The sequence below is a fragment of the Drosophila mojavensis genome, unplaced genomic scaffold (assembly GCF_018153725.1).
Source record: "Drosophila mojavensis isolate 15081-1352.22 unplaced genomic scaffold, ASM1815372v1 contig_74, whole genome shotgun sequence".
Classification (NCBI taxonomy): domain Eukaryota; kingdom Metazoa; phylum Arthropoda; class Insecta; order Diptera; family Drosophilidae; genus Drosophila; species Drosophila mojavensis.
Genome location: NW_025318899.1, coordinates 5,913,449 through 5,941,310, shown reverse-complemented (window position 1 = coordinate 5,941,310; position 27,862 = coordinate 5,913,449). Strand labels below are relative to the sequence as shown.

Sequence of the window (27,862 nt, the reverse complement as noted above, 5' to 3'; positions counted from 1 at the left end):
GGGAGATAGAGAGTAGAGGAGGGAGAAACTCAGGGGAATGGGAAATGGATTGATAGCTGCCGCGACTGCTGCTGGTGCTGGTGCTGCATGCGACAACGGCGAACGTTGATGAATGCCGCTGTGTATTGTTTGGCTGTCAGTTTTGATCAAAATTCGATTTTAGACGGCATCGAATTGCAGGTGAAGTGGAAAATTTGCAAGTTATGCGACAGCTCGCTCAATTTCTCTTCTTTTTTTATTGGCCATAGATAGCGTTGCGGTGATTTGGCAGCAGGATTCAGCAAATTGACCGTATAACGGAAGAGAAAGCTGTTATGGGAATTGGTGCAGATGAATGACAGCAAATCGTAGCGGCAGTTGGGAATTCAAAGTCTTTACTGTTTCTACTACAAAACAAACAAATCATTTTCAATTGTATGAATTTGTAGCAATAGCCAACTATATTTCAGTGATAATACAACATTAAATTACATTACAACATTAAATTGACACTTCTTAATAAGCTGTTTCAATTTAAATAAAGCTCAGACCCAGCTCAAATCAAATTCAAATTAACCGCCATTCACAATAGTCAAATTTAAAATTTCATAGCAAATATGGCGCTCATGCGCACTACATGAAACATCGTTATAAAAACAGCTGTTTGCAAATGGTTCTATATCGATATAAATTGTAAACGATAACAAAATATACAAATATTGAAGCATTAAATCAAGAAAGTTTTAAAACAAAAATGTTGTAAAATTGAAGAAATATAAATGTAAACGTCGTTGAACTCAAATTAAATGTGCAATAAGTTAAATTTATGCTGAAATTCATACAATCGTATGGTGATCGAAGTGCGTTTTACAACACTGATGCGAACAGCCGTTCACACTGAGAAGGTAAACGGCGGCAACCAAAATAGAAAGAAAAGCCCAACTGATAGGCGTTGAAAGAAACTGAATTTTCTATACGTATGTCTTTATTGCTATGTCCAAGCGCAACAATATAACCTACGTGAAGCCACAGGAACCCAGTTTTTTGGCCAAACTTAAGGCGGAGATCGGCTACAAGGAGGGGCCCACCGTCGAAACAAAGGTAAGCTATTGCCGCAGTCGCTGAATCAAAACAAAGTTGCCCCCGCTCATGTTCAGCTTTGTTGCAAATAAAACAACAACAAAATAAACAGCGCCAAAGACTAGAGGATCTGGATCAGGAGGACTACGATTCTAGTGAGGAGCGACCTGAGCGTGAAGACGAAAAGCCACAAATTGTGGTCCTAACGCGTGGGGATCTCACGGCTGATGAGGTGGCCCTCGAGCAGCAGCGCATAGCGAAAGGTATGCACAAACACACACACACACACACACGTGCTGTGTATTTGTATATATGTATGTATGCTGTGAGTGTGCACTTGCGTTTGTATGTGTGCCTGTGAATGCGTGTCGGTGTGTGCGTAGGTAGGATGTAGTTATCGTCTGTGGCAGTTTGGCTTTCAGTTCAGTTGAGTCAGAATCGAGCGTCGGTCGCTTCCACGCTTCTTTCACGCTGCCACTTTCTGCCCTACACTGTGTACGTATGTCTGTCCAAATATATATATATATATATATTGTATGTATGTAAATATATATATGTATATCTGAACGTGTGTTTGCATCTGTCTGTGTTTGTTTCTTTTCGCGCGTGTGTTTTGGGTGTTTTTGCAATTGAAATCTTGCAAATTTATATGTACATGAAACATAAACAAAATGCAATTGAAATACGCAAAAGTGCAGCAAACCGAACGGCAAAAAACACCGCGTTCTACATTTTAAATTTTTGCGGGCAATTCAAAGTGTTCGATTTTCTATAAATTCTGTTTTTTCTTCGCTCTCTGTGTTTGTGTGTTTGCGAAAATACGAATTTGTTGCAGTTTCTCATTTGTTTGTGCTCAATGGAAAATTCATTTTCATGTTCGACTTCAATTCTAACCTCGAAAAATTGACTGAAGAGGGAAGAGTGTGTTGGTGAGGGGGGAGTTGTAAGTTCTATGTACCACGCCCGCAACGCATTGCAACGCCTACTGGCGTCTCTATGGTAGAAGTTCCAAGTGCCAAGAGCCGCATGCCCTTGCCTTTTCCTGGCTTTCGATTATTGCAATTAGTGTGGCACTGCCAGCGGAGCACCCTCATGCACACACACACATCGATAGTCACAGACACACACGCACGCACACATAGACAGCGGGCACAAAGCATACACACTGACATTTTCATTGGGGCTCCGCTAAAGCGGAGCATGTGATGAAAATCATAGCTGAAGCGGAGCGCACGATAAAGCAGGCAGCCAAGAGAAGTTAACAAATAACGGCGACCCACAGCCGCCGTCGCCGTCGCTGCCATCGCAAAACCAACAACAGCTGCCGCTCTGTTGCTGCTGCTGCCGTCGCCGTCGTTGCCGCCACCGTCAGCCATCGCCATCGTCGTCATCAACCCGCCGCTGCCGCCGCCGCCGCCACCGCTTCTACTGCTGCTGCTGCTGTCAGAAGGCCCGCGCAGAAAATCGGGTGAAAACGTGTGAAAGAATGAACGAAGCAGCAAAACGGGAGAGACAATGATGAACGAAACAGGCGAACAAAGAGAGCACGGCAAGTGGCTTGACGACGACACATGTATGTGTGTGTGTGGATGTATGTGTATGGTCGAAGGGGAGCTGCGACGGCGGCGGCGGTAGCAGCAGCAGCGGTAGCCACTGTCTTCTGTCCAATGGGCGAAGAGGTGGAGGCGAAGGAGCAATGCAAGACGCTTACTCAGATGGGGTTGAGTGGGCTGGAGGGTGTTAAAGAGGGATTTGTGGGCGGTTGTCGGGAGGCAACTAGGAAAACGCTCGCAACGACCAAGAAATGAGTTAAAATCAGTTTCTATCTCATTTGTGGGCGGACGCTGGACGTGGAATGGGGCGTGTTGCGTTGCACGCGGAGGCGGAGGCGGAGTCGTTCACTGCATAAAACTATTATTACTATTGCAACAGCCCATATGGCATAAAAAAGACATTTATGTTTGTCTATAGATTTTATAGGACTCTGCTTTATGATTATTTTACTAATGACCAAATTCTTGCATTGCAGAAGAAGCTGAGAGGCCAGCGGATTTGAGCCAACCGATTGTGTTTAAGCAGCGGGTTAAGCAGCCCAAAATCCAAACTGAGGACAAACCAGAGAAATCGGAGAAGCCGCAGAAATCGAAGGATAAAAAAAGCAAAAAGTCAAAGTCGAGCAGCAGCAAATTGTCGTTCAACGAGGACGAGGAGGACGCCGAGGCTGGCGAGGATTGAAATCTATAAGAATTTCAACAAATATCCATCTATCTGTCAATATTGTATTCGCTGCTGTATCTACGACTAAGCAGCAGCAGCCTCTTTGTATGGTTGGCCGCAGTGAATGGTTAGGTGAGCGCTTAAATCTTTCACAAACACACTCAAAACACACACACACACACATACACACACACACACACATACATATGTATAAACGTAAACTGCGCACTTAAAATTTGCGTATAAAATAAGTTACATACATACATACATCTCTATCTATATAAGTGTATATATATATGTGTGTGTGTGTGTGTCTGTGTACATACATATGTAATATATTGATTATAAATGGCTAAGTGGTTGTGCTATAAGCCAAGTTCTTATGGGAATGCGAAATTTTTAGCGTTTTGTTTATGTTTTGGCAAATGAAATTTATTATCTCTATACATTTTATTCATATTATGAATTTAATTAAGGTTTTAGCTCAATGCTAAAACTCTGGTCCTGAAATCATTATGAGTTTCTTAGTTGAAGAAAATCGTTCATAACTTCATAATTCATACAACAGCTTTTCCAAATGGAGATCATATATCTATAAGCTTTGATCTTAGCTTAAATTGGAAACTATATATCCGACTTGAAACCGTAATTGTTAGTAGTGTTAAGTCTAACATATTTTGGCAACTTTTTGCATAGTTTCTATTCTAAATCTGATATATTTTCTATCAGGATAATGTCATATATGAATATTGTTTTCCAGTGACCTCAAATTAATCTTCATTTTCACTAACATTTTGTTGTATATGACGGATTCGTAATCTAAATGGTAAAACGTTTAGTAATTGGTCATACTTTTTCCATGTAATATGATATATGTTTAGCAAACGTATAGCGGTTACCTATTTATATATATTCCAATACATATGAATAAGTATATCCATATACATCAAAATATGTGCAACCTAATGGACTGTATAGATTAAATAACTTGACTAATTGTAATTGAAATGAATAAATCCAATTTAAGGCTTAGACTTGACATAATATTTAGCTTAGCAATTTATAGATTTCGTTAGGGAAAGTATCTAAAGTATTTGATAGAACTCAGCTGACAAAACACCAACAACTAGGTAACAATAGATTTTTATTTGAAGTTTATTAAAACATAATTACTAAATAGTTAAATGACCTAAATTTATGTAGATTATCTACTTCCTTGCTTTAATTATCAATACCTATATAATATATACATGTGTAATGTAATATATTTATATAGTTATTATTATATAAAAATTACGCCGAAATGAAATATTTGTAATATGTACCTCCGAAATTTGGCTTATTCATAGAAAAATTTTAATCGCAACTCTAGATACTGCAAATTTGAAATACATTAAAATGAGTCATATTTTGTTATTATATTTTTATCATATTGTGTTATATGTATAAAAAGATGTATGTATGTACATAAATACAATATATTTCTATGTGAACAGCTAACTAGAAATATAAATAAGTAAATGCCATTAAGTATTTTACTATTATGACTATTTAGAATGTTATCAAACTAATTATTTAGTTATTTTTGGCTGTAACCTTGTGACCTTCAACGAAAACCTTTCAAAACCATTCTTAAATTACATTGAGGTACTTTAAATTTCGGTTTTGAATATGGTATCCTTAAGAATAATATATCCTTAAGATACTTTCTCGCATTGGAGAAAAATGACATTTTTAGCTTTCAAAATATCCTTTCGAAAATCTTTCGTTCTTAACTATAAAAATAAGTAGAAAATAAAAATATCTGCAAGGTTAACTTTCTTAGAAATTATATCTAAAATTCGCATGACAACCGACGCCGACGACGACACAAACCAGAGAAAAGGTCACGTGTATGTATAACAGAAAAGTTTTGTTATCGTTTTATTATAAATACATACATACATATATACGATATATATTTGTATATATATATACTATTTTACCGATAGTTGGTGGCTCTTAATGAATCCCGTGGCAGCGGTTGCGGAGCTAGGCGAATGCCAAACTTCTACCAGTTGCCGATCAACGGGGGTGAGAAGCGGGTTACTTTCAAATTTGTACTTGCATATAGACCAAATCACACACACATTGATGTATACATATACATATATTCACACACACATGCATACAAACATGGCATTCAGCTTACATACATATATACATATGAATAGACATACTTATATAAGTATACATACATATATATGTATATGTGTGTGTATATATATATATTTTTGTATGTTTGTATGTGTATTGTATTATATTGGCCCATAGCATGCGAGAGCGACTGAGAGAGAGTGAGCGCGAGCGAGAGAGCAGCAGCGTAATCTGAAATAAGTTGGGAAAGAAGAAGAAGCATCAGCAGCGCCAGCAGAAGTATCGTGATGAGTATACAGTTTTAAAACTTACAGACGGGGCAATCGCCGCTTTGCCTATGCTTACTACACTTGATACATATATGTATGTATATGTATATATATATATATGTGTGTGTGTCGGTGCCGGTGTGAGGGCGCATTGAATATTGGTCTGTCTTAGGTGTAACTATTATTGCCACTAATAAGCTGCAACAATATCAACATATACTGTAATTCGTTTGCGCGGGAAATTTTCAAATTTTTGCGAATCGCAGACTCACAGTCTCTGTTACAAAGAAAAAAAAGAAAATCCATCAAACACGCCGGCAACTGCGTCGACATATACGTTAAACGACAACACAGGCAGCAGCAATGCCGTTTCAGTTTTGTTTTGTTCATTTCGTTCGTACGCGCGGTACAATTGTCAAATTTGTTTTTCCCTCCCATCCATCCATTCACATGGGCGCGCTCCAATACTACAACAGCTACGAATCCACCGACAAACACGCATGCACCCATACACTTAACCGTAACGACAACGGTTCGTTTGCGCTTCACATTGCCATTCGCTATTTTTGAGCGTAACACCTCTGAACAGATGTGCGTTCTCTCTAGTCGCTCTCGTTGTGCGCCACGATGCCAAAGTTGGCGCTCTGCCGACAAATATCTGCTTGCCGATCTCTATGTATGCTGCAAGTTGCGTCGAAGGCATGTGATTGAATTGCAATTTGGCAATTTTTTTTGTAGCTACACTATTTGCAACATGCAATAAACGCTTATTGCAATTTTATCGATTGTTCGATAACATTGGCGCGCCGCTCTTTGAGAATACATGCAACTCTGCTTACCGGGTTGCTACTCATGCAACTCTGTGTTTGTAGCGACGTTTTTCGCTTTTTTCCGCTTCCATTTCCAGTTTGCCTTGTTGTTGCCCCCGTCTATCGTCCGTTTGTCGCGCTTTAGCGTAGCGTTCTTTTTTCATTCGCTTCGCGTGTGTGTGTGCTCCACAATCAAGAAAAATTTTGTTGTGCGTTTGGCAAAAAAGATCCTTTATTTTTATTGTGTTGTTTATATGTGTTTTCGTTTTGTTAATTGCCACAATAACAATAACAACAACCTGCCACTACCATCTTAAGTGTGACGTAAAATGTAAATTGTAAGTTTCTGTTTTTGCTTTGTATATGTTTAGATCAGAGCTTGTTATTGTGCGATTGTTATGCAGAAATTTAAAGAATTTTGATTTAATTGTTTGCAACTTGTCTAAAAAAAAGCATTTGCTTACATACAAACAGCCATAAAGAAACACACACACTTGCAAACTAATACGCACGCATACATCAAAACAGCGACACACACATACATACACAAGCGCAAAACACGCTCCTGTACCCACCCGTACTCCACTCCACGCCGACGCCGCTAGCTACAGCTACAGCAGCAGCGAGCCACAGCCAACCAACAACCAACACAGCAGAGCCAAAGCCAACGTCGTCGTCGTCGTCGCCGTCATCGTCGTCTCACCGGCCGTCTGTCCGTTCGTTTGTCTGTTTGTCCGTCCCAGCGTCTGCGTGTCCGTTTGTATCAACATACATACATATAATTATATATATATATATGTGTGTGAGTGGATATATGTATGTGCTCGTATATATATAGATTGTACATATACATATATATGTGCATGTGTATGTGTGCTCGTTTTGTGCGGTGCGCTTTGTATGTATGTATGTAGGTGTGTGTGCGTGTGTTGTCTGTATGTATGTCAATCGTGCAGTTGCTGTGTGCTCGGTAACTGCTGTTTGTATGTGTGTAATGTATATATATATATAAATATATATATGTATGTACAGAAATATATATATGAATATACATAAAAAATATATAAATATATATATGTACAATTGTTTATGCAACACAGTACATACAATATATATTGGTTTTACATAGCTATGTACTCTTATAATATATATTCATATATATGTACATAAATATATATATTCTTATATATAAATATAATTTAATATGTCTCGCAAAATTTCATTTTTATGTTATTTCATACATACGCCAGTACATACATAGTTAGATGATATACATAACTGCATATAAACATGCCGATATGTATATACATATATATTTGTATTTACATATATACATATTAAATTGTATTTTAGTTTTAATCCAATATGGCAGCCATTTTGTCTCAATTAACTCTTCTAGGTTTTGCTGCCCCCTCTCTTGTTATGGGTCAAGGGGAGGGGATGTAACGAGGCAGGGCTAGCTTAATTCACCTAGATTTCAATTTTCTTTGCTTTATAATTTTTTTTTGTATTTTTTTTTTGGCAATTGTTAATTTTGTGTTGTGCTCTATTTGATTAGTTTTCTGCAAGTTTGCGTTTTTTCTGCTTCTTCCAATTCCTCTTTGCTCTGGTTTTTCGTTGATGTTTACGCTTTGGTTTTCAGTTTCTATGTGCCAAATATTTTCCAGTTAATTTATGAGCTATCGATTTACAGCCAATGGATATAGAATGTGTAAATTAATCAAAATTCATTTATCGATCTAATTGAACAGGCGCATCCTCGACAACAGCAGCAGCAGCGACATCTATCGACCAAGAGGCACATTCCAAAAACCATAGAACAAAATAACAAATGACTGAAGTCGACGTCGTTTTGCCGGAGGGCGTTGCCGAGCCCACAACCAATATACTAACCAAGGGGGCAGCCAACGACGACGACGACAACAACAGCAACAGCAGAAGCAGCAGCCCGGCTGAGACGCAAGATGAGCAGAAGACAAACTCTAAAGCTGATCTGGAGGAGGATGAGCAGATAAAGCCCGCTAAGGAAACGGAAGCAGATGCAGATGTTACAGCTACAAAGCTGCCGCTGGATAGCAATTGCAACAGTAACAGCAACAGCAACAGCAACGATGATAGCAAGCCGAATCCGAATCCTGCGCCCGAAGCCATGGATGTGGATGACACTGAGGAGGGTGACTCACAAATAACCAGCTCTAGCTCCACAGAGAATGGCAATGGCAAGGAGTCCAAACTGAATGAAGATGATGAGGACGACGAAGAGGAGGAGGAAGTGACCACCAATGGTGATCACGAAGATGCCGAGGATGAAAAAATAGGCAGTACTGCAGAAAACAGTTGCGATGCCGAAGATCCTCTAGGTGCAGCTACACAGCCGCCTGCCGATAAGGAGGAGAAGGAACGAACGGAGCAGAAGAAGAGGGTGGAGAATGCAGAAGAGGTAGATGGTGTCGATGACGAGGAGGCTAGCCAGCAAAGTGGCACAGCTAAAACGGTGACCGACTCGGAAGCCGATGGAGATGCAGATGCAATGCACAACGTGGAGGAGGAAGTGCAAGAGAAGGAGAAGACGGAGATTGAGAAGGAGAAGGAGACGCCAATGAATGGCTTCACAGAAAGCCCAAAGGCTAAAGAATCTGGTGCTGTTGTGCCCGCTGTCAAGCCCAACGGTCAGGCCACAGCAGCGGAAGCAACGAAAAGCAATGACGATGCAGCTGTGGTTAATCTGGACGAGGACAGCGATGAGGAAATGGCAGACCTGACGGAACAAAAGGAAACCCCATCAACAGCCGTAGCTGCTGCCAAGCCAAAAGCAAGTCCTAGCAAAGCAAATGCCATGCCTGCAGCGGTTGCGTCAAGCAGCGTTGATTCCTCGGATGATGCAGTGCTCATTCCCTCCGATTCAGATTCGGAGACGGGACAGACAGCTGCAACGCCAATGACGCCGCAAAGCAAAAAGTTGCCAGCCGTTGTGAAGCCAACGCCGCCACCACCACAGCCAGCACCACCAGCACCAGCCGATCAGGATGACGACGATGATGATGACTGTGTGGTCATTGAGGATGATACGCCGCCAAGTATTTCGCCCAGCGATCATGCGCTTAACAAGCGCAAGAGCGACATGGACGACCTGCATCCGAATAGCAAGCGACAGCGCAGCTCAACCCCATCCGGAATGGGTGCGGGCATGGGCATTGGCCTGGGACAGCTGACCATCAAGGATGCTCGCACTCTAATGCCACACGAGGCGGGGCCAACTATTGCAGGGGTCGGCGGTGCTGTCTATCCGGTGACCATAACGAATGCCGTAACCGGAGTGGCCACCAATCTGGGCAATACGCCACCGAAACTGGTGCCGATGGCCGGCATTGCAGGAGCCGGACTGGGCAGCACAGTGCAGCTGACTCCGTCCACACTATCGCTGACTGCTGCCGGGCTGCCCAGCATGACGAACAATGCGAATCTGTTGCCAGGCTTGACGGACGATATGTTCGTGCTGGAGGCGCCATCGTTTATTGTGCCCTACATCTATGAGAAGCCCCCGAACGACAATATACGCGAGGTCATCAAGGCCATTGAGACGAAGTATGCGCTCTCGGCCGAGGATCTGGCCGTGGCGGACAAGGTGGACGAGTTTGACATGATGACCGAGCAGAACAAAGAGGACAAAGCGAATGCGGATGGCACGGCGACAACGAATGCTCCAGCGGGTAAAAAGAAGCGGAAGAATGGCGATGATGAATCGTGGTCAGAGCAATCAGATGAGGATGACGATGACGACGACGACGACGACTCCGAGTCAGGTGTGCGCACCAAGGTGTTAATCAAGGAGGTCAGCGATGATATCTCCGCCCTGAAGAGCGCCATCAAACCCGCCGCCGCAGTCGTCGCTTCAGGCGGCGCTGCCTCGAATGTACCCGCAAAACCTGGCCAGGAGAACTACTTTGAGAGTCCCTTAGGCAAGTTCTTTATGGACATTGGTGTGGGCCTGGTGCAGGAGTATGTGCAGTCGGATCTGTTGCGATTACAAAAGCGTAAGATGCGTAAATCTCTGTCGCGGGATCCCAAGGACTTTGAGATGGCCATCAATGCGTTGAGCGGCAACCTGCAGGCCTCCAAGACGAAAAACGCCCCCTTCAAGTTCACAATGAAACGCTGTGAATTCTGTAATTTCAAATCCGAATCTGCGCTCTCCATGGCGAATCACTACGAAACGCCGCATATGAATGGCGTCTTATACAAGTGCAACTTCTGTACATTTGAGATTCGGAATGCCACTGAGATCGTTTACCACATGGAGGCCGTGCACAATATCAAGGCGCGTCTGATTAAGCCGCTGCCGTACCACACGTGTCCCAACTGCGGCTTCGAGGACAATGGCAAGGCGAAGCTGGCACGCCATCAGCCGGTTTGCGCCAAGAAGTTCCGGCCGGAACTGAATCTGGCGCCGCCCAACGACTGGGAAGCGCCTGCTAAGATACCGCGCATCAAGCCACGCCACGGACTCGTGGGCACAGCCACTGCCTATCAGGTAAGCTATAGAACAACTGTCCTAGATTAAGATGAACTAACTATTCCATATCATTTACAGGCCATGGCGGCGCAGGCAGCAGCGCAAAAGGCAGCGCTGGCAACCATACAACAGCAACAGGCAGCCGCACAGGCGCGCAATTTGCAGGCCGCCGCGTTGGCTGCCCAAAATGCCGCCAAGATGCGGCAACGCGCTCCTCAGCTGCCCAAGGTCATGCCCAATGCCAACAGCATGGTCAGGAATCCTGCGCCCGTACGCGGTGCCATTGGCGCCGGCAATGCGGCACTGTCGCTGCCCAACAGCTATCAACTGGCTGCCGGACAGCTTGTGCAGGTTAGTCAAACTAATCTGCTTTACCTTCTACAATATTTAACCGATGTCTATCCAATCGCAGCAAGCGTCTAAGAAGCCCGTCGCGGGTCAGCCGAGCATCTCAATAACGCCACTACCTCGACAAACAGCAGCTGGCAGCAATGCGGCCGCTGCTTCGTCCAGCAAGGCGCCAGCGACAGCGGCGGCGGCTGGCATGAAGCCCGGCCAGAGTCCCAGCGGCGGCAACAACAAGGCGCAGTTTGTCATCTGCGAGATATGCGATGGCTATATCAAGGATCTGGAACAGCTGCGTAATCACATGCAGTGGATGCATAAAGTGAAGGTAAACGCTAAATTATAATTATCTACTGCTCAATCAGTTGCTAATGGTTTTACCCTCTTGCTATTCAGATACATCCCAAGATGATCTACAATCGTCCACCGTTGAACTGTCAGAAGTGTCAGTTCCGTTTCTTTACGGATCAAGGTCTGGAAAGACATTTGCTGGGCTCACATGGCTTAGTGACAAGCTCTATGCAGGAGGCGGCTAACAAGGGCAAAGATGCCGGCCGTTGTCCCGTCTGTGGCAGGGTAAGTCTAAATACCTTCAAAAATTTACAATCTCCTCTAATTGCATTCCCCTATTTATATAGATGTACCAATGGAAGCTACTGAATCACGTATCGCGCGATCATCATATGACCCTGAAACCTGCACATTTATCGTACAAGTGCACCGTCTGCACGGCAACCTTTGGCATGTACAAACAGTTTGAGACGCATGTATATACGGCGCACAGCACCGTGGCCCGAAAGGCAATGGACAGCAAGAAGAATAGCGCACAGTCCAGTAGTGGTGGCAGTGGTGGTGCTGGTGGTGCCGGTGGCATGGCGCGCAACGCGCTCGGAGCCGCAAATGAATCATTGCTAAAGCCGCTGAAGATCAACGATGAGATCACCATCATACCACAACCCGCATCGAAGCCACGGATCACAAATATGGAGAGTCATGTCATAGGCAAGTCCACAAATGAAATATATACAAACTATCAGCTAATATATATATAAATATATCTTACTTGCAGATTAAACGGCGCATTGGATCAACCAAAAAGAAAGAAAAGAAATAACAAAAAAAAAAAAAAAAAACAAAAAACAAAACAAAAACAAATAAACAAACCTAATCTCGCATAGTTTTTGCTGCAGCATTTTGGCCGCTGGCGCGTTAAGATTAGTTATTATATGATTTTAAGGCTGCGCCGACGCGAACGTCTATATATATATAATATAATACATCTATGATTTGTTAGTAAGCCAGAACTGTATAAAGCGAGCGGAAAGAAACGTTTAGTAAAAACCACAAAGCAACCTAAACCTAAACCTAAATATACGTCGATCATTAAGAGAAATGTTACCACTTAACACAGATACACACGACTCTGATTATTCAGATACACACACACACAGCAGATACAGATACGGAATACAAATACGGATACAGATTTCAGATTCTAGTTACGATTTAGTTGATATATGTACGTTAGCATGTGCACATAAGTTGAAATTGTAGCTATTACTACTAATAAACACAATTATCATACCATGCATAATTTACATACACCTACATTTTAAGTACACACACACCCCCACACATATTTACACAACTACACACACACATATAAATATATATATTTTAAAAAGAAGCCGCTAGAGCGCATCGTCTACATGACTATGTAAATTAGTTAAAAACTAAATATTATTTATACTATTTACGAATTCAAGTATCTAAATGTGCGTTGCAGTATGTACATATTAATACACACACACATACACACTGAAACACAACAAGAACACGCCAATGGCAATTCGATAACAATAGACTCGTCTATTGTTATCGATAGGTCGTGTGAGAGTTACGTAAAGAACATGAGCTAGGCAAGTACGATGAGGGAGCTGAAAAGGCTTCCTAAAAGGGGGTTAGTGGGCACGGGAAGGGGGGTTAAATGAAATCGAGGCGGAACTTAGCGATTCGGGGTGGTTCTCTTATCTGATCTGAGACGTTCAACAAATTTTAATTTTGCGTGTACAAGTTTAAACTTATATTTATATATATATAACATAATATCTATTAATATAAAATATATCATCTACTAGGACGTAAGAAATCATGTACTACAGTTAAACAAACTAAAACACAACAACAACAAACAAACAAACAAAACCAACAAATGAAAATGAGAAAAATTAAAAACTAGTTAATATAAAATTTATAATATCGTTTGATTTTTCAAAAGTGGAGTATATGTGGAGTAAGGGGTAGCTATGTATAGCAATTATATATATATAGCTAATGTTATCTATAGAGTTAAGGTTCTCTAGCTGCACTTATGGTAAACCAAAAAAGGTATTTAATATGATAAAAACCAAGATCTTATTCTCTGTTTCGAAGCTTAGGAGTTTTGGAATTTGCGGTTTGATTTAAGAGTATCTCATATATTTAATCACATTTTTCTATATATAAATATAGTTGTATAGTATCTGTATATTTTCTGAATAAATATAGACAGATATAGATCCGTACCTAGGATATACATAAATATATAGATGATAATAGTCAACTTTTTGTTAAGCTGCGCTAATTGGGCAATAAGCTGTAACTCATGGAACAGTTTGGAAACGTTCAATTTGTTTTGTTGGTTGTTATTTAATTAGAGCATTTATTTCATAAGAATGCGCGAAATTAAATTGACCTCTAAAACGGGTTCAAACTTTAGTCAAAATAATGAGATTGACTGTAAAAAGTAATAAAGATTTATAGATATGAATGGAGTGGCAGACCGGAAAGAATGTATGTAAGCCAAGATCGTGTATATATATGTCTCCCTCTATATATATGTACATTTATATGAAAACAGTAAATTTTGTATTAATCATTCAAGTTCAGGTGAGAAGTGTGAATGGATGGAAAGCTTTTAGCAGCTCCCAGTCACATGGGCCCCCCAGTAAAAACTCATTTGATCTAGCACTTATAAAATTAGTTTTTTTGTTTGTTCAGTTTTCTTTAATTATTACGTTTACGTATAGAAAAAGTGATTTGACTATGGCTAAGTCAATGCTGAGGGCGGTACTTTCTACTTGTTCTAGATATGAATGCTACCTAACGGACTCCATCTCTTGCAGTCTTGTCTAACACTGTCGCTAATAACACTTATTTACTATGGTTAACAATACTTTTTCTTATGTGATATGTGTTTTATATGGGTATTATGATAGGGAGCACAACGCACTGCATTATTTCGTTAGCAGAATTCCAAATTTGGAGTCTAGCTTCAATTGATTTATTGCGACTCCTCCTCCGACTTATCGTCCAAATTATTGGAGCCGGCTGTCCCGCCCAGGCCACCTAGCGAACCGCTCGGCGGGAACAGCTCAGAGGCATGCGTCAGCTTGGCTAAGTCATCCTCGCTGAGCACCTGTGGCTTCTCTAAGTCGCTCGCATTCGACTTGGTCAGCTGATAGAAGGCCGTGTCACTGTGCGTTATATTGACAATGCTCCCCGTCAATGGGAGCGTCTGGAGCAGCTCTTGGGGACTGCTGAATGCGCCGATGTTGATGGGGGCAATGCCCGTTAGCACCTGGCCGGAGACATTGGTCTGAATGGGCAACGGTATATTGCCCAGATCAATGTGACTCTCATTCGTGTGCGCATCGTAGAAGGTCAGATCCACACGCTCCTGGCTCTCAAAGTCCGTGTCATTGTCGCCCACCTCGGTGAGTATGCCGATCTCATAGACCACTGCCTTGACCACGTAGCTAAAGTGAGTTGGAGAGTGGAGAAATTAGAGAAGAGTTGGAGTTGGAGAGGAGAGTTAGCAAACTCTTAGGTATACACTTGGAGAAAAGATGACATCATTTAAATTATGGAGTTTCTATAACTTAAAGCGCTCATTATTTTTAAGGATACCTATTTTGAATTCCCTGATTTGACTAGAAGACAGATCTGAAGCTAAGTAGATTAAGCTAAATAATGAAAATTTAGACATCAGTTATATTTTAAGTAAGCTTCAGTTAAAACCTTAGAAAACAAAATTAAAATTGCATTTGTTTTTCTACTTTTCCCACAGTGTACAACAAAATTAAATTTCAACTAGAGTTTTTCACATAAAATTAATATTGTTTTTGTCTTAATCTCACATTCACTTTTCTTTCAAAGCACTACTTCAGTTGATTGGAATCCCATAACTACTTTTGTCTTGGTTTCACTTTTGCCCAACTCTTATCGTACATCTTCTTTTCTCTCAGTGTCACATCCTTTGCTACTTACAGATTCTTGGGCGTATCGCTGCCATTCGCCTGCAGCTGCTCGAGGGTGGCATTGTCCAGTCCGGAGCTGACATCCAGCACGGGCAGCGTGCAGCCAAAGGCGAGCAGCATGCCGAGCACAGCGGCTCCTAGGATCGCATGTTGTGGTGAGTTCATCTCTGGAACGCCTCCTCAATTGGTTTGCCCTTTCACGAAATAGGCTCTACTGGTGCTGTTTCTGCTGCTGTTGGTTGCTCTGTTCCCTGGCCTGTTCTTCGCAAGTTTGAGCCTAATTAGTGCGGATCATCGGCTTTTATAGTCGCTGCTCAGGTGCGAATTGCGAGATGCAATTCCGCGTAATTATTGCCACCTGTTAATTGGCTGACAGGTTTGCCTCTTTCGGCAGTCTCTGCTCTCGCTGTCTCTGGGCAGCCTCTCCGGCCCACAGGGCACGGGGCCATCTATTGTCTTTATCTGCTTCTTCCCTGAGCTGCGCCGTCAACAGGCTCTAATTAATTGTGCTCGTTTCAATATTGAATATCAATATCAATAGCGGAGGCCGTCTACGCAAATCTCATGTTGGTGTAAAGCGCGCTCAATACGGTTTTATGTTGATGTCAAATTGGTTGTTTACCCGCTGGCTAAGCCCCAAAAATAGGCTCATTGCGAACATTGCCAGCGAGTGCGTCAGCTCGCTGCACGCGCCGCTGTCTGGCTGACTGTAGCAAATTACGCATTCGCAGCGTGTGACGACTGTTTGCCTTACAGGCAGGCGTTTACAACTTTGTATTCGATGAGGTAAATAATACAAATTTCAAATAGAATTGAAGCGAAAATAACGAATATGCAGCACTGCAAATATTACGTATACGCAGCGTGTGGTTAAAGTGCATAGCAAAAATCACTCATACGCAGCGTGTGCGCAGAAGAAAGTTCGTAGTTTATTTCTGTTTATTGTTTTTTAATTTATTACTTCTTAAAACTATAAACTATTTAGCAACTACTGCCAGTCAGAGCTCCAATATTTTTTGAATTTTTATAATTTTTAACATTTTGAAAATTAAATTAGGAAATCACTCATACGAAGCGCGTGAAGCAGAAATAAGTTCTTCGTTTATTTATATTTATTTTTCATGTGCTCTAATCTTAGGCAAATTTATTAGTAGCTGCAGCTATTCAAGCTTAAACATTATGATTGGTCATAATTGGTTTTTCTTTTGGTTTTTTTTTTTTTTTTTTTCAATTTAAGAATGGAATTATTGTTATTATTATTTTTTTTTAATTAAATTTTTTAAAAGCATTTTCGAATATTTTTATGCTCAACGCTTCTCAACAATTGTATTTTTAATAATTTTTCGAAATTCCTTTCTGAGAGTTTTTTTTTTTTAACAGCTGCTGTTTATTAAGACTTAAATATTTAAAATTTTTCTAATTATTTGTCGCTTTTTTGTGACAATTTTTTAATTCAATAAAAACGTTTAATTATTAGAGATTGTGACTCCATCCGGCATCGCCTTCTTTTCTGTTTGAGCAGGCGACAACTGCTTTGAGCTGCCTCACAGTCACACAGAACCAGACGAATCCCGAAATTTGCATTCACGAGCTGTAGGAACTAGAGCTGAATTTTAACGATTCTGAGTTTTAACTCGAGCAGCATCAATTGAAAAATATATGGAAAATTTTATAGATCAATTTGCACATTGAAATTTAATAGCTTAAGTTTGGCTTTTAATATTAATTAACGTCACATATTTGAGCTTAAAATAAAATCTATAAAACTTGAAGAAATACAAAAATAGTTCGGGTGACAAGGTATGAGATATGGCATGCGATGACTTCAGCTAGTGAAACTTTCGAGCTGTTTCAGCTTCGACTTGATTCTAATTGATCATTGTTCCATTTAACAGTCAATCTGTTTTCTTGGGCTTTCAATATTAATTAACGTCGCATCATTTGAGCTTAAAATAAAAACTGTAAACTCTGAGGATAGGCAAAAATAGATGAGATGTCACGGCATGAGCTCATGCGATATAGCACGAGCTGCCTGACTTCAGTTTCTCAAAATTTCGAGCTCTTTCGGCTGCCGACTTGATTCTAATTGTTCATTGCTCTTTGTTCCACTTAACAGGCAATCAATTCTTGAAAATCCCCTGCCAAAAGCCAAAGTGAAAAGCAGGTTCAGTTGCGACTGTTAAGTAAACAGTTGTGACCAGCAGATTAGAGAGGCTGTTTAAGCTGCGCATCGTTTTCCGCCAAAATTAGTCAGACGCAAATTTCGCTTGCAGCAAATTAAATTGTTCGTAAATAAAAATCAATAAATAAATATGTATTTGTTTTAAATAAGATTTCTTGGAAATGAATACAAATCCAATAAAATCATATCGCAAACTAATGTTAATTCAATTAATTTGCGGCTTATGCGACAGAGCTTAACTGCGATACAAAATAGTAAACAGTCGAAAGCTTCAGCTGGGTGCGGTGGTCTTTCCTGACATTCGGATCGATCCTTGAATTGATTCTCTTTCTTGGCCGAAGGTTGTATCTATTACCATTAATTTGATAGAGTTCCCCTGAATATGTATGTATGTCTATCTCTATATGTGTGATATACATATATCTATATCACAGAACTTCTAGAACAAATATTTCATTTTATTAAACAAAACAACAAATAACCGCAATTAAAGGAGAATTCGCAGGTTTTTCTTCTAGAAACCAGTTCAACAAAAACAAAAAACCCACACACACACACACACACAAAACTGTATCTCGCTTGCTTTGAGCCACGTTTGAAGAGTGCTAACTGAAAGCTTAACTGAACTTTTTTTTTTTTTAGGCCGTCCGGCGTTACGCTTAAAAACGCGCACACTTCTCGTCAGCGAACTTATTATCAATCTGGACTTTGTGGAGAAAACAACTCGAAAATTCAATTGAACAACAACCACTGAGCCATGAAGAACACATTGATTTTCACTGTGAGTAGCAGCTGCCATTGCCAACTGATCTTTAGCTAATATATGTTCCCTCTTTCTATCCCTCTTTCTCTCTCTCTCGATAGCTACTGGCCGTCACCTTTAGCTGCAGCTGTGCCGCACCCTTTGATCTGAATGATCTGTTCTTGGGCAGGAATGCGCCCGTAGATCGTGAGACGCCACAGGATGTGGTCAAGCGTCAGGTGCTGGCCAATGCCGACGGCCAGCTGAAGCAGGTCTCGTTCCAGACGCTGATTGGCAGCTTGGAGAACAGTCTGTTTCAGTCGGCGCTCAGCTTGAACGGCGCCAGCGCCGCAGGCTCTGAGGTGGTCGAGGTGAAGCCAGTTGCAGCCATCGAGCCCCTGGAGACCAATGAGCACAGCATTTCGAAACGCTCTGAGGATGCTGTGTCTACGACAGCAGCCCCTGTAGAGGCCGACAGCTCGCAGGAGCGCAAAATTCTGCTGCAGACCACAAAGAAGGTGCCGCTGAGCGATGAGTCCGGACCTGCGCATCTGATCATCGATCGTGTCTCAGTGCTGCCCCAGAACGGTGTCTCAGTGCCACTGATACCCACCTTCCAGGTGCACCACACCAAGATCACGTCGGCCACCATCACCGAGGATGCCAACAAAGACAGCAGCGATGGCAAACAGACCAAGATCAGCATCACAAAGACCTCCATCACCTCAACGGCGCCCGTGGAGAGTGTCGAGGCGCAGAGCACCAGCACGAGCACCAGCACGAGCGCCAAGCCTGAGCAGGCCAGCACCACGGAGAAGGCGACCACGAGCGAGCCGAGCAGCAGCAGCAGCACAAGCACCACAACCACTACCACACCTACAAGCAGCACCACCACCACGACCACCACCGCCGCGGATCAGCCAATTGTGAAGCTGAAGCAGGTGGAGGAGAAGCTCAAGGCTAAGGTCGCCGAGGTGGAGGCAGAGCCTGTCATTCTGACCGCGCGTGTCTAATCATTTGGAGCCGCTCTAGTCTTAGTCAACTCGAAACTCAACTCAACTCACTCACACACACACACATATATATACATACATATACATATTTATATCGCGCCAAGTTGAATTAAAGTCATGTGATTTGATCTGAAAGCCCAAACAGCAAACTTGCGGCGCCGTTTTTATTTAAATTTGAAATTCACACAGCAAATCGAGCGGTTGGGGCAAGAGGGGGGACAGAAGGGGAGACTCATCTCCGCGACTCTGCCGAATTTGAGGCTCTAATTGCTAATGCATACAGCGAAACCGCCTTTCGGATTAGCATCCCATCGAGCTCGACTCAGTCGAGCATGGCAAAAGTTTTCCCAGCTACGTGGCAAGCGAAAGGAAATGAATTTCCAAACTGTCGCTGAGATCGCTTTTCCTTGTTTTAGCCATTGTGTTCAGTTGTCGATCGGAAAGCTTTATCAGTTCACGGGCGCAAATAATTCCCAGCGCATACAAATGGGTTACTCAAACATTGCCCAACTTTGTTGGGGTGTGTAGCATTGCGAATCGCAACTCTCGACTGCAATTTTGTATTTATTATTCAAACTCAACGAAGTGTTAATCAGCTGGGACTTCGCAATTGAATAGTAATTTGCGAAAACGCAATCAATCATAATGTGAGTAATCACAAAGGGAAAATATTGAAATTGAATGAAATGGAAAATAAAATAAAATCAATAAATTAAAGTGAAATCACAGACAGCTGAGGGAATTTTCATATTTATTGCAGTAGAAGCTCTTTGTAAATGTTCCTGTTTGTATTTACTTACTTAGTATTACTAACTATTTTTATCATTGCTCTAGCTTAGCTAAAGCTATTATATTTTCTTTCTCAATCAATTTCCTCTTAACGCTGCTTAGACTTTCTTCTCTGTCGTCCTCCCTATAATCTACTTTTTCTCTTTTAGTATTTTTTATTCATCTCATTTTCTCGCTCGCTCTCTCTCTATCAATCTCTTTCTACTATCTAACTATCTCTCTGTCTCACTCTGTTTCTTTCTATCTTTATATACATCTGTGTTAAAGATTATTATTATTTATTCTCTTATCTTTCTCTTTCGTCTCTCTCTCTCTCTTCCTCTTTGACCAAATATATAATATCATGCTTTCTCTCTGTATCTCTTACTCTCACCTCTCTCTCTGCCTCCCTATCTATCTTTTTTTCTCTCTCTCTCTCTCTCCTTCTCCTTTTTTATGATTCTGTTCTGCTCGCTTTATCTCTTTTTCATATTTCACTTTATTTCTTCCTCTTGTCCTCTCTATTTTTTCTCTTTCTACTCATCTTCTGATGTGCCCTCTTTTCTTCTTTCTCTTTATATACCAGTCAGACTCTTCTCTTCACTCTCTCTCTCTCTCCTTCTAACTTTACCTATTCCTCTCCATCATTTAATCTGTTGAACTAGCTCTCTATATATTTCTATCTATTCACTTGTTTCTCTCCCTCTCACGCTCTGCATCTGCTCTGTCCCTCTTCTTCTTATCTTCTTGTCTATTGTTACACACATTCTATTCAAGTATCTATTGAGTTCAACTTGTATTACGCTGTTTATTCAACTTTGCATTTGTCGAATTTTATTACAGCTCTGCAAATATTTACTCATCGCGTTTGGTATTTTTTATTTTCCAACAGGCACTTGATACTCTTTCCTATCAGCGCACATTGCACTGGGAGTCACTCACCCATTGCGACTGACTGACTCATCTATACATGGATCTGGATACAAGCTGTTCCCTTGGCCCCACTGTTCCCCCTGGAGACCATGCACATCAATCAAACACGATCGCCGAATTGATAAACAAACGAGCACGAGTCCATCATAGAAACGAGAATGAGGAGGAGTCCATTCCAGTCCACATGACTGGAATGGCAGATATTAAGTATACGCACCGTGAGACAAGCCAATTGCAGCCGAACATTTTTAAAATTAGCACAAATCGTTATAAATATGACACTTAATTCACATATAATTCAAATGTATTAGGCTAAAAAGCAAACAGTAGCAGCATATGAACTGAAAGAGGTGTTAGATAAGGCGTATTTGATAAGTAATTGAATGACAAATACAATTGGCGAGGCGAGCAGAATCTTGGCCCGGTCTTTTGGGTGCCCAGCACATAGTTGTGTGTGATAGCGCACAGGTTTACCCTTAAAATTTCATTAGGCTTATCTTATCGGCGTGCCCAAATTACAGTCGAGCCAAGGCAATTGTCGATGGCTATTCAATGGGCGGATGAGTTGCTGCTGCCCGGCTCTCAGTCCAAGAATAGCAGCCGGTGCACGCGCTACACTTTTCCAATTGAACACAACGGAGGCAGGTGCAAACGGCAATACACCTACACTATCAAACGGTGAGCGAGATAACAACAACAACAACATCGAACCACAACGACAAAAACAATAACAACAGCAATATTAATAATAATAGTGTACAAAAAAGTAACAGCTGATTTTGTGGCTCTGCCATGCGTAGCTGACTTCCAAATAAGTTTATTTATATATTGTGTGTAAAAAAAGAAAATAATAATAAAAGTACCTGCATGTACGACAGTGTAATTTCATTCAAGTGCTGTGACTCACTCCTACTGTGTGATAACAATATATAAGTGTAAACTATATCAAAAACAAATAAGAGATATTAAGTAATTGAAGTTCAAATTAGAAGTCCAATTGGAATTTCAATAGAGTTTACAGAAATGCCAAATTACCAAAAAACTCATTAGACTGATAAGATTTATGAATGTGTGTGTATATATGTGAGTGTGCCAAAGCCTTTCCTTAATTTCTAATTGAATTTATAGCTGTGCGGCCTTATCGAGGTGTTAGCAACCCAGCCAATTGGCATTTCAACTAACTTAAACTAGCCAAAAAAAAATAGAAATTATGGCTGGAGTCAGCGTGGGATTTGCCAAATGTTTTATGCTATTCATGGCCATTGTCATACTGGTAAGTTCTATTATCTATTATCTATTATCTCATCATATGGAAACAATTCTAAATTTAGCTTTGGCTTGGAACTGTTTTGAAAGAAAACCCATGAATTAGTCATTGCCGAAACTGATTAACTCACATTTTGCCATCATAAAGTTGCTTTGTTTCATTACTTCCTCGAAATTTGCTTTTATGTATATAATATAAAAGTTTTGATTTCTAATGAATAGTGAATAGAATAATGAATACTCAATTCTTGATAACAAACTCTATGTGATATGCGTTATACACAGTGCGCATGAAATATTAATCAAAATTTCCCAGTTAATTGATTACTTGTATAGGTACTAGGGTAATATTTCAATTTAAATGGTATATACATATGTGAAATTAGTTTTTTTTTTTTTTTCGGTAATGTATCGATCGGTTTTTATAGTATAAAAGGTAGATTTACAAATTTTTAACTAGATTTTAAAATCTTTATTTATCTATAAAAATCAGGAAATTCAGCTAGCATCTTCTATATCCTATATCCTCTCACGTGCCCTTTTATTTTTGATCTTCTATCTTCCAACTCTTATATCTTACGTTCTATATCTTATTTCTTATATCCTATCTCCTATCTTTCATCCTCCGTTTTCCATCATCCATCTTCTAACCTCTACCTAGTATCTTTCCGCTTCTTTTATCATGTCTACTTACATCTTCCCGATCTTTCTTTTCCTGTTAGGTACAAGGCCTCGCATACCTGGGACTCTCACTATGGGGCATCACAATGCAAGATTGCCAAGAAACAACGAATATTGCTGCCGACCCATTCAAGTTCGCCATGAACTTGATCTATTTTGTGCGTAAGTCTTCCAGCTACCTAAACATTTTTCATTATGCTTCATGCCATGTCTTCAACAGAGGAAGAGTGTGGTCCTCCGATAATTGAGCTTAGCTACGATGGCGTACAAGGCAGCTACCCGTTGACCATGGATTGGCATCAGTCGTATGAGACAAAGAATCGCGAGTTCATCTTTATGGTCACCTATGCCGTGGTGAGCGGCCTTTGGGTGGCTGCCTCCGCATTGATCATACGTAAGTGGTGCCAGAGTACATATATCAAATCAGATCCATTTTATAATTATCTCCTTTAACCGTAGTCACCCTGTGCTGCGCCACCACCAAATTGATTTCTGGCGTGATCTACTGGCCCTGGTTCCTGTCCGTGCTGGCTGGCTGCATTCTGGATATAGTGGCCACCGTCTATCATGGCATGGACATATCAAAGACTTTGGTAAGGCCAAAAATGGGAACTCAGAGAGATAGAGAAATCTATATAAGTGGTCTTCCATCAACAGACACTGAATGATGCTTTTGAGTTTGTGGGCGCCACATTGGATCCTACAACTCCTAGCGAAGTGGTGAACTATTTGGATACATTTGGCGTCTACTTTTCCACGCCCGCCATTCTGATGACTTGTCTGAGCTGCCGTGTGGTGATCATCTGGCTGCTGAATGTGATCGGCGGCATCTTCTGTCTGTCCCTATCAAATGTGCTGGCCAATCAGACGGCAGCTAAAACTAATAGCCAGCCGATAGAACGTCCGCTGCCGGCGCAACAGTCGACGGCGTATGTGGCGCAAATGCAGCAGCCGACGGCACCGACATCTGTAACGCCCCAGCTCGAAGAGGAGCCGCAGTTTCCGGAGCAGGTGCGTCCCAAGCCATCGCCTCTCATAATACCAGCGCAGACCTCAGACATGTTGGAGCGACAGGATTCCCGTTACCAGGCCAATGATCGAACCACACTGCAGTCGCCAGTGCAGGTTTTGCCGCCGCCACAGCAGCAACCACAGTCTCCACTATCGCCACAGCAGGAGAATAGCACCTACCGCAATACCGATGCCCATCCCGATCAGCTCAACTATCCCGCCTCGGATTCAACCACGCCACGCCCAGCTACACCCTTGTCGCCAGCAGCACAGCAGCTGGCCTCGAGCTCAGCTCTAAATAGTCGCTATTCGGAAATTTATCCAATGCAGCCGACGAATCCGCGCATCAGCGAGGAGCTGCGCAATCAGATGCCCTGGTCGTACACGAATATGATAACCAAGCCACCGCCGCCACCACGCAAGCCACAGCAGCAGGTCCAGATATATCCGCAGATACCCGAGCCGGACTACGCGGAGTACTAGCTAGTGAAGTAATCAGCGTGGCTGCGACTAGTTTTGTTTTGAGTTATTGTTATCTTTATTATAGACATAAAGCTAATACACATGACCAACAGTTTGTCTTACTCGAACATCCGTTTCACTGCTGGGTATTTGCTGCAAGAGCTGCTGCTTGTGCCTCACATGCGACGCCACACGCTCCAGCACTTCAGTTATATTCAACTCCACTGTCTCCGCCCCGCTTGCATGCAGTTCCAGCTTGGGCGCCTCTCCTTGCGTTGCCTTGGCGCCCACAACAACGGTGAGTGGGTGACCCAAGCGTTTGGCTTCCATCAAACGTTTGCCTATGGTCAGTTCCTTGCGGTCATCATGCAGCAGCTGCTCTGCGCCGCAGACTTGTGTTAGCTGCTGCAGCAAATCGCTCTCTATGCGCTCCCCTGACACTTGCTCCTTGCTGCCCTGCTTTGGTCCAATTAGACACACGTCATAGGGCGCCAGCAGCGTGGGCCAGCGTAGCTCATGCTCTGTGGAGAGCACTTCCAGCGCTGCAGCTATGATGCGTGTTATGCCTATGCCATAGCAGCCCATGACTAGAGTTTCCGGCTTGCCTGAGGTGTTCAGATAGGTCGCACCCAAAGGCTTTGAGTACTTGTCGCCCAGCAGAAAAGTGTGTGCCACCTCGACTCCACGCACACGATTCAGCTGTGTGCTCTGACAGTTGGGGCATGTGCTAGTAGCATCTTCTCCAAAGACCTCAGCATTGCCCGCATAGCCACAGGAGCTGCAGTTGAGCAGCGTATCCTCGCCGACTGGGGAAATATAATGATATTCGTGCGACAAGCTGCCGCCCATGATGCCCGTGGCAGCCTCAACTACAAGAGAGAACTTAATGATGAGACGATATTTGTATAGAGCTAACTACGCACCTTTAACAAAAGGCACCTCCAGCTGCCTGAAGAAGCGTTCGTAAGCTTCGCTAACTGTTGCATAAGTGAGTTCCGCTTTCTCCTTCGATACATCGAATGTGTACATGTCCTTCATGAGGAATTCCTTGGCGCGCATCAAGCCAAATCGTGATTTCAGCTCATCACGAAACTTGGGACCAATTTGGTATAAAAGCAAGGGCAGCTGGCGATAGGAAATGGGCGCTGTGGTGGCCAACATAGCTGTGATCGCTTCCTCATGAGTCTGCAGAGCACATATGATAGTAATGATAATTTGAAGACAAAGCTTACTCACCGGACTCATTAGGAACTGTTTGCCACTGCGATCGCGCACCATATAGAACTCGGATATATCTCCGTCCAGGCGGCCTGTCTTCTTCCACAGCTGCGTGGGCGTTAGGACGGGCAGGCTGATCTTTTGGCCGCCAGCCTCCTGCATGTTGCGCTGTACCAAATTAATGCATTTGTCCAAGGCGCGTTGCGCTATAGGCATAATTTGATAGGTGCCATTGCTACCAGATTTGACTAGGCCGAGCTCAGTTAGCAGCTAGAAATAGGAAGATTGTAATGTAACAAGAGTTCACTTTTGCTTTCGTAACACGAGTTCACAATTACCTTCTGGCTGACTGACAACTGTTCCGTTTGTTTGACAACTGCATTTTTTGGAATTATCAAGGCGGGGCAGAAGAGACGTGAAGCTTTATTCATTTCTGTTGTTCATTTAAAAGGCACTTAAGTAATAAATAATAAACGCCGGCAAATGACAGAGCCAGTGCAGGTCAATCAGCTGTTTAAGCGATGTTTTTCGATATCGATATTTATTCAACCATCGACAGTGTGACCGTAAGTTTGTGAGAATGTCAAAATACAATTTGCAGCGCCGGTGTGTTTTGTTTGCGGTGTGAATTTCTTATTTTCAAAATGAGCAGTAATTACAAAGAGCTGTACAAAAAGAGCGTCGATCTCGGTGAGCAACAAAAGCTGCGCCAGCAACAGTTGCTCTATGAGCAAAAAAGGCGAAGACAGCTGCAACAAGATGTCCACCGGCTCGTTAAAGACTCAGACGACGACGACGACGATGAACAAGAGCAGTCAACATCGAGCGGACAGAGCAAAGCGCAACAGAAAAAACGCAGACAGCGCAACAAAAATACCAAGAACAACCACAATGACAGCAAGAATCCGTATTTAAGGCTACAGCAATCCGAATGGCTGCGGCATCGTCCCGACAACTTGTCCGATTGGTTGCTACTGCCCTGTCCCGTGGGCAAGCGCTGCTTGGTTATGGCCAGTAATGGCCGTACAAAGGTCTACAATAAAGCAGGACGCATTGTCATGCAGCTACGTTCACTGTTGCCTGGCGATGGCTACGTGCAGAAGTTCAAGACTGTGCTGGACTGCGTGTACGTTCAGGAGATGGATACTTTCTTTGTGCTGGATGCGCTCTCATTTGGCCAGCAGCTGCTGCTCGATTGCGATGCAAATTTTCGTTTCTTTTGGCTGCGGTCGCGCTTCGATGAGCACGGCGAACTGAGCGAGCGTAGCAACCGAAATGAAAAACCGTTCAAGTTGCTGGAGTACTATGATTTTGAGGACGCCAGCGCTGTGGAGCAGGCGCTGCAACGCTATCCCCAGTGGGAGGCGAATCAGCCGCAGCTGGACGGTCTACTCTTCTATCACAAGGAGGCCAGCTACACCTGTGGCAGCACACCTTTAGTTTGTTGGCTATTTCCCTTTATGCTGCCTGATGTGCTGAACCTGCCCGTCCACAGCGGCTATGAGGCTCCAGATGATTATCTGCCCAGTGCCGCGCTCGAATATATGGATGAGTTTGACAGGAAGCTGTTGGCGCAGCGACAGCAGCTGAAGAAATCCAGCAAAGCAATCGAGACCGTCAAGGAACCCGCTGCAGTTGCTGCTGATGTCAATGCCATGGATGAGGACGATGAGCTAGAGGAATTCGCTGAGCTGCGTAGCCTGTTGGATCACCAGCGACGTCTGGAGCTGGGTGAACTGGACATGGACTGCAGTCCGGCAATGACAGCGCCAGAACCAGAGCCAGAGCCGGTTGTAAAGCCAGGGCCAGCGCCACAGCCAGTGGCAAAGCCGGAGCCAGCGGCCAGCAGCAGCAGCTGTTGAAAGTTATTGTTTCGTTACGATTTTATGGGTCGGCGGGGCATGAGCTCTGCTGCTGGTGGTGGCACAATCGCGCATGCG

General features: G+C 42.6%; 7 protein-coding genes and 1 long non-coding RNA gene across 9 annotated transcripts; 5 read left to right on the top strand and 3 right to left on the bottom strand.

Annotated features, from left to right (window-relative positions):
• The first annotated feature begins 74 nt into the window (after nucleotides 1–74).
• LOC6581531 (uncharacterized protein KIAA1143 homolog) lies at nucleotides 75–8,310 on the top strand. The gene is made up of 5 exons (XM_002007223.4): nucleotides 75–180; nucleotides 249–1,080; nucleotides 1,172–1,322; nucleotides 3,089–3,408; nucleotides 8,242–8,310. Exons 2-4 carry the CDS (start codon nucleotides 973–975, stop codon nucleotides 3,292–3,294), a joined length of 465 nt encoding a protein of 154 aa, XP_002007259.2. The 5' UTR covers nucleotides 75–180; nucleotides 249–972; the 3' UTR covers nucleotides 3,295–3,408; nucleotides 8,242–8,310.
• On the bottom strand, nucleotides 5,504–6,444 carry LOC122757628. The gene is made up of 3 exons (XR_006357722.1): nucleotides 5,954–6,444; nucleotides 5,725–5,879; nucleotides 5,504–5,643 (listed from the first exon to the last, which is right to left on the bottom strand). It is a non-coding gene; the product is annotated as an uncharacterized LOC122757628 (long non-coding RNA).
• A 10-nt stretch (nucleotides 8,311–8,320) lies between the features above and the next one.
• LOC6581529 lies at nucleotides 8,321–12,942 on the top strand. The gene is made up of 6 exons (XM_032731886.2): nucleotides 8,321–11,021; nucleotides 11,082–11,354; nucleotides 11,416–11,676; nucleotides 11,745–11,924; nucleotides 11,987–12,350; nucleotides 12,418–12,942. The coding sequence occupies exons 1-6, from the start codon at nucleotides 8,322–8,324 to the stop codon at nucleotides 12,420–12,422; spliced, it is 3,783 nt and encodes a 1,260-aa protein (XP_032587777.1). The 5' UTR covers nucleotide 8,321; the 3' UTR covers nucleotides 12,423–12,942.
• Nucleotides 12,943–14,352: 1,410 nt separating this feature from the next.
• Nucleotides 14,353–15,938, bottom strand: LOC6581530. 2 transcript variants are annotated; one of them, XM_044010372.1, is made up of 3 exons: nucleotides 15,868–15,938; nucleotides 15,657–15,822; nucleotides 14,353–15,145 (listed from the first exon to the last, which is right to left on the bottom strand). In XM_044010372.1, exons 2-3 carry the CDS (start codon nucleotides 15,809–15,811, stop codon nucleotides 14,671–14,673), a joined length of 630 nt encoding a protein of 209 aa, XP_043866307.1. In that variant the 5' UTR covers nucleotides 15,812–15,822; nucleotides 15,868–15,938; the 3' UTR covers nucleotides 14,353–14,670. The 2 variants fall into 2 exon arrangements, with proteins under 2 accessions (XP_043866307.1, XP_002007258.1); XM_002007222.4 differs by having other exon boundaries at nucleotides 15,657–15,925.
• A 2,561-nt stretch (nucleotides 15,939–18,499) lies between these two features.
• On the top strand, nucleotides 18,500–19,732 carry LOC26527789 (cell wall integrity and stress response component 3). The gene is made up of 2 exons (XM_015161892.3): nucleotides 18,500–18,609; nucleotides 18,693–19,732. The coding sequence occupies exons 1-2, from the start codon at nucleotides 18,586–18,588 to the stop codon at nucleotides 19,581–19,583; spliced, it is 915 nt and encodes a 304-aa protein (XP_015017378.1). The 5' UTR covers nucleotides 18,500–18,585; the 3' UTR covers nucleotides 19,584–19,732.
• Nucleotides 19,733–21,860: 2,128 nt separating this feature from the next.
• Nucleotides 21,861–24,826, top strand: LOC6581528. Its single transcript, XM_002007220.4, has 6 exons — nucleotides 21,861–21,962; nucleotides 22,413–22,557; nucleotides 23,273–23,393; nucleotides 23,452–23,625; nucleotides 23,691–23,824; nucleotides 23,889–24,826. The coding sequence occupies exons 2-6, from the start codon at nucleotides 22,495–22,497 to the stop codon at nucleotides 24,723–24,725; spliced, it is 1,329 nt and encodes a 442-aa protein (XP_002007256.1). The 5' UTR covers nucleotides 21,861–21,962; nucleotides 22,413–22,494; the 3' UTR covers nucleotides 24,726–24,826.
• LOC6581527 (probable proline--tRNA ligase, mitochondrial) lies at nucleotides 24,757–26,449 on the bottom strand. The gene is made up of 4 exons (XM_002007219.4): nucleotides 26,261–26,449; nucleotides 25,941–26,192; nucleotides 25,628–25,889; nucleotides 24,757–25,573 (listed from the first exon to the last, which is right to left on the bottom strand). The coding sequence occupies exons 1-4, from the start codon at nucleotides 26,351–26,353 to the stop codon at nucleotides 24,798–24,800; spliced, it is 1,383 nt and encodes a 460-aa protein (XP_002007255.1). The 5' UTR covers nucleotides 26,354–26,449; the 3' UTR covers nucleotides 24,757–24,797.
• Nucleotides 26,450–26,491: 42 nt separating this feature from the next.
• On the top strand, nucleotides 26,492–27,794 carry LOC26527371 (snurportin-1). Its single transcript, XM_015161891.3, has one exon. The coding sequence runs from the start codon at nucleotides 26,567–26,569 to the stop codon at nucleotides 27,782–27,784; it is 1,218 nt and encodes a 405-aa protein (XP_015017377.1). The 5' UTR covers nucleotides 26,492–26,566; the 3' UTR covers nucleotides 27,785–27,794.
• Nucleotides 27,795–27,862: the final 68 nt, after the last annotated feature.

Bases quoted from the DNA above. Each gene is read 5' to 3' on its own strand.
- LOC6581531 (XM_002007223.4), top strand. From the start codon at position 973: ATGTCCAAGCGCAACAATATAACCTACGTGAAGCCACAGGAACCCAGT. The intron at 1,081-1,171 runs GTAAGCTATTGC...CAAAATAAACAG, and splicing joins GGCCCACCGTCGAAACAAAG to CGCCAAAGACTAGAGGATCT. The intron at 1,323-3,088 runs GTATGCACAAAC...CTTGCATTGCAG, and splicing joins GCAGCAGCGCATAGCGAAAG to AAGAAGCTGAGAGGCCAGCG.
- LOC6581528 (XM_002007220.4), top strand. From the start codon at position 22,495: ATGGCTGGAGTCAGCGTGGGATTTGCCAAATGTTTTATGCTATTCATG. The intron at 22,558-23,272 runs GTAAGTTCTATT...TTTTCCTGTTAG, and splicing joins TCATGGCCATTGTCATACTG to GTACAAGGCCTCGCATACCT. The intron at 23,394-23,451 runs GTAAGTCTTCCA...TGTCTTCAACAG, and splicing joins GAACTTGATCTATTTTGTGC to AGGAAGAGTGTGGTCCTCCG.
- LOC26527371 (XM_015161891.3), top strand. From the start codon at position 26,567: ATGAGCAGTAATTACAAAGAGCTGTACAAAAAGAGCGTCGATCTCGGT.
- LOC26527789 (XM_015161892.3), top strand. From the start codon at position 18,586: ATGAAGAACACATTGATTTTCACT. The intron at 18,610-18,692 runs GTGAGTAGCAGC...CTCTCTCGATAG, and splicing joins AGAACACATTGATTTTCACT to CTACTGGCCGTCACCTTTAG.
- LOC6581527 (XM_002007219.4), bottom strand. From the start codon at position 26,353: ATGAATAAAGCTTCACGTCTCTTCTGCCCCGCCTTGATAATTCCAAAA. The intron at 26,193-26,260 runs GTAATTGTGAAC...TCCTATTTCTAG, and splicing joins AGTTGTCAGTCAGCCAGAAG to CTGCTAACTGAGCTCGGCCT. The intron at 25,574-25,627 runs GTGCGTAGTTAG...TCTCTCTTGTAG, and splicing joins GGAGGTGCCTTTTGTTAAAG to TTGAGGCTGCCACGGGCATC.
- LOC6581530 (XM_044010372.1), bottom strand. From the start codon at position 15,811: ATGAACTCACCACAACATGCGATCCTAGGAGCCGCTGTGCTCGGCATG. The intron at 15,146-15,656 runs GTAAGTAGCAAA...AACTCACTTTAG, and splicing joins AGCGATACGCCCAAGAATCT to CTACGTGGTCAAGGCAGTGG.
- LOC6581529 (XM_032731886.2), top strand. From the start codon at position 8,322: ATGACTGAAGTCGACGTCGTTTTGCCGGAGGGCGTTGCCGAGCCCACA. The intron at 11,022-11,081 runs GTAAGCTATAGA...TATCATTTACAG, and splicing joins GCACAGCCACTGCCTATCAG to GCCATGGCGGCGCAGGCAGC. The intron at 11,677-11,744 runs GTAAACGCTAAA...CTTGCTATTCAG, and splicing joins AGTGGATGCATAAAGTGAAG to ATACATCCCAAGATGATCTA.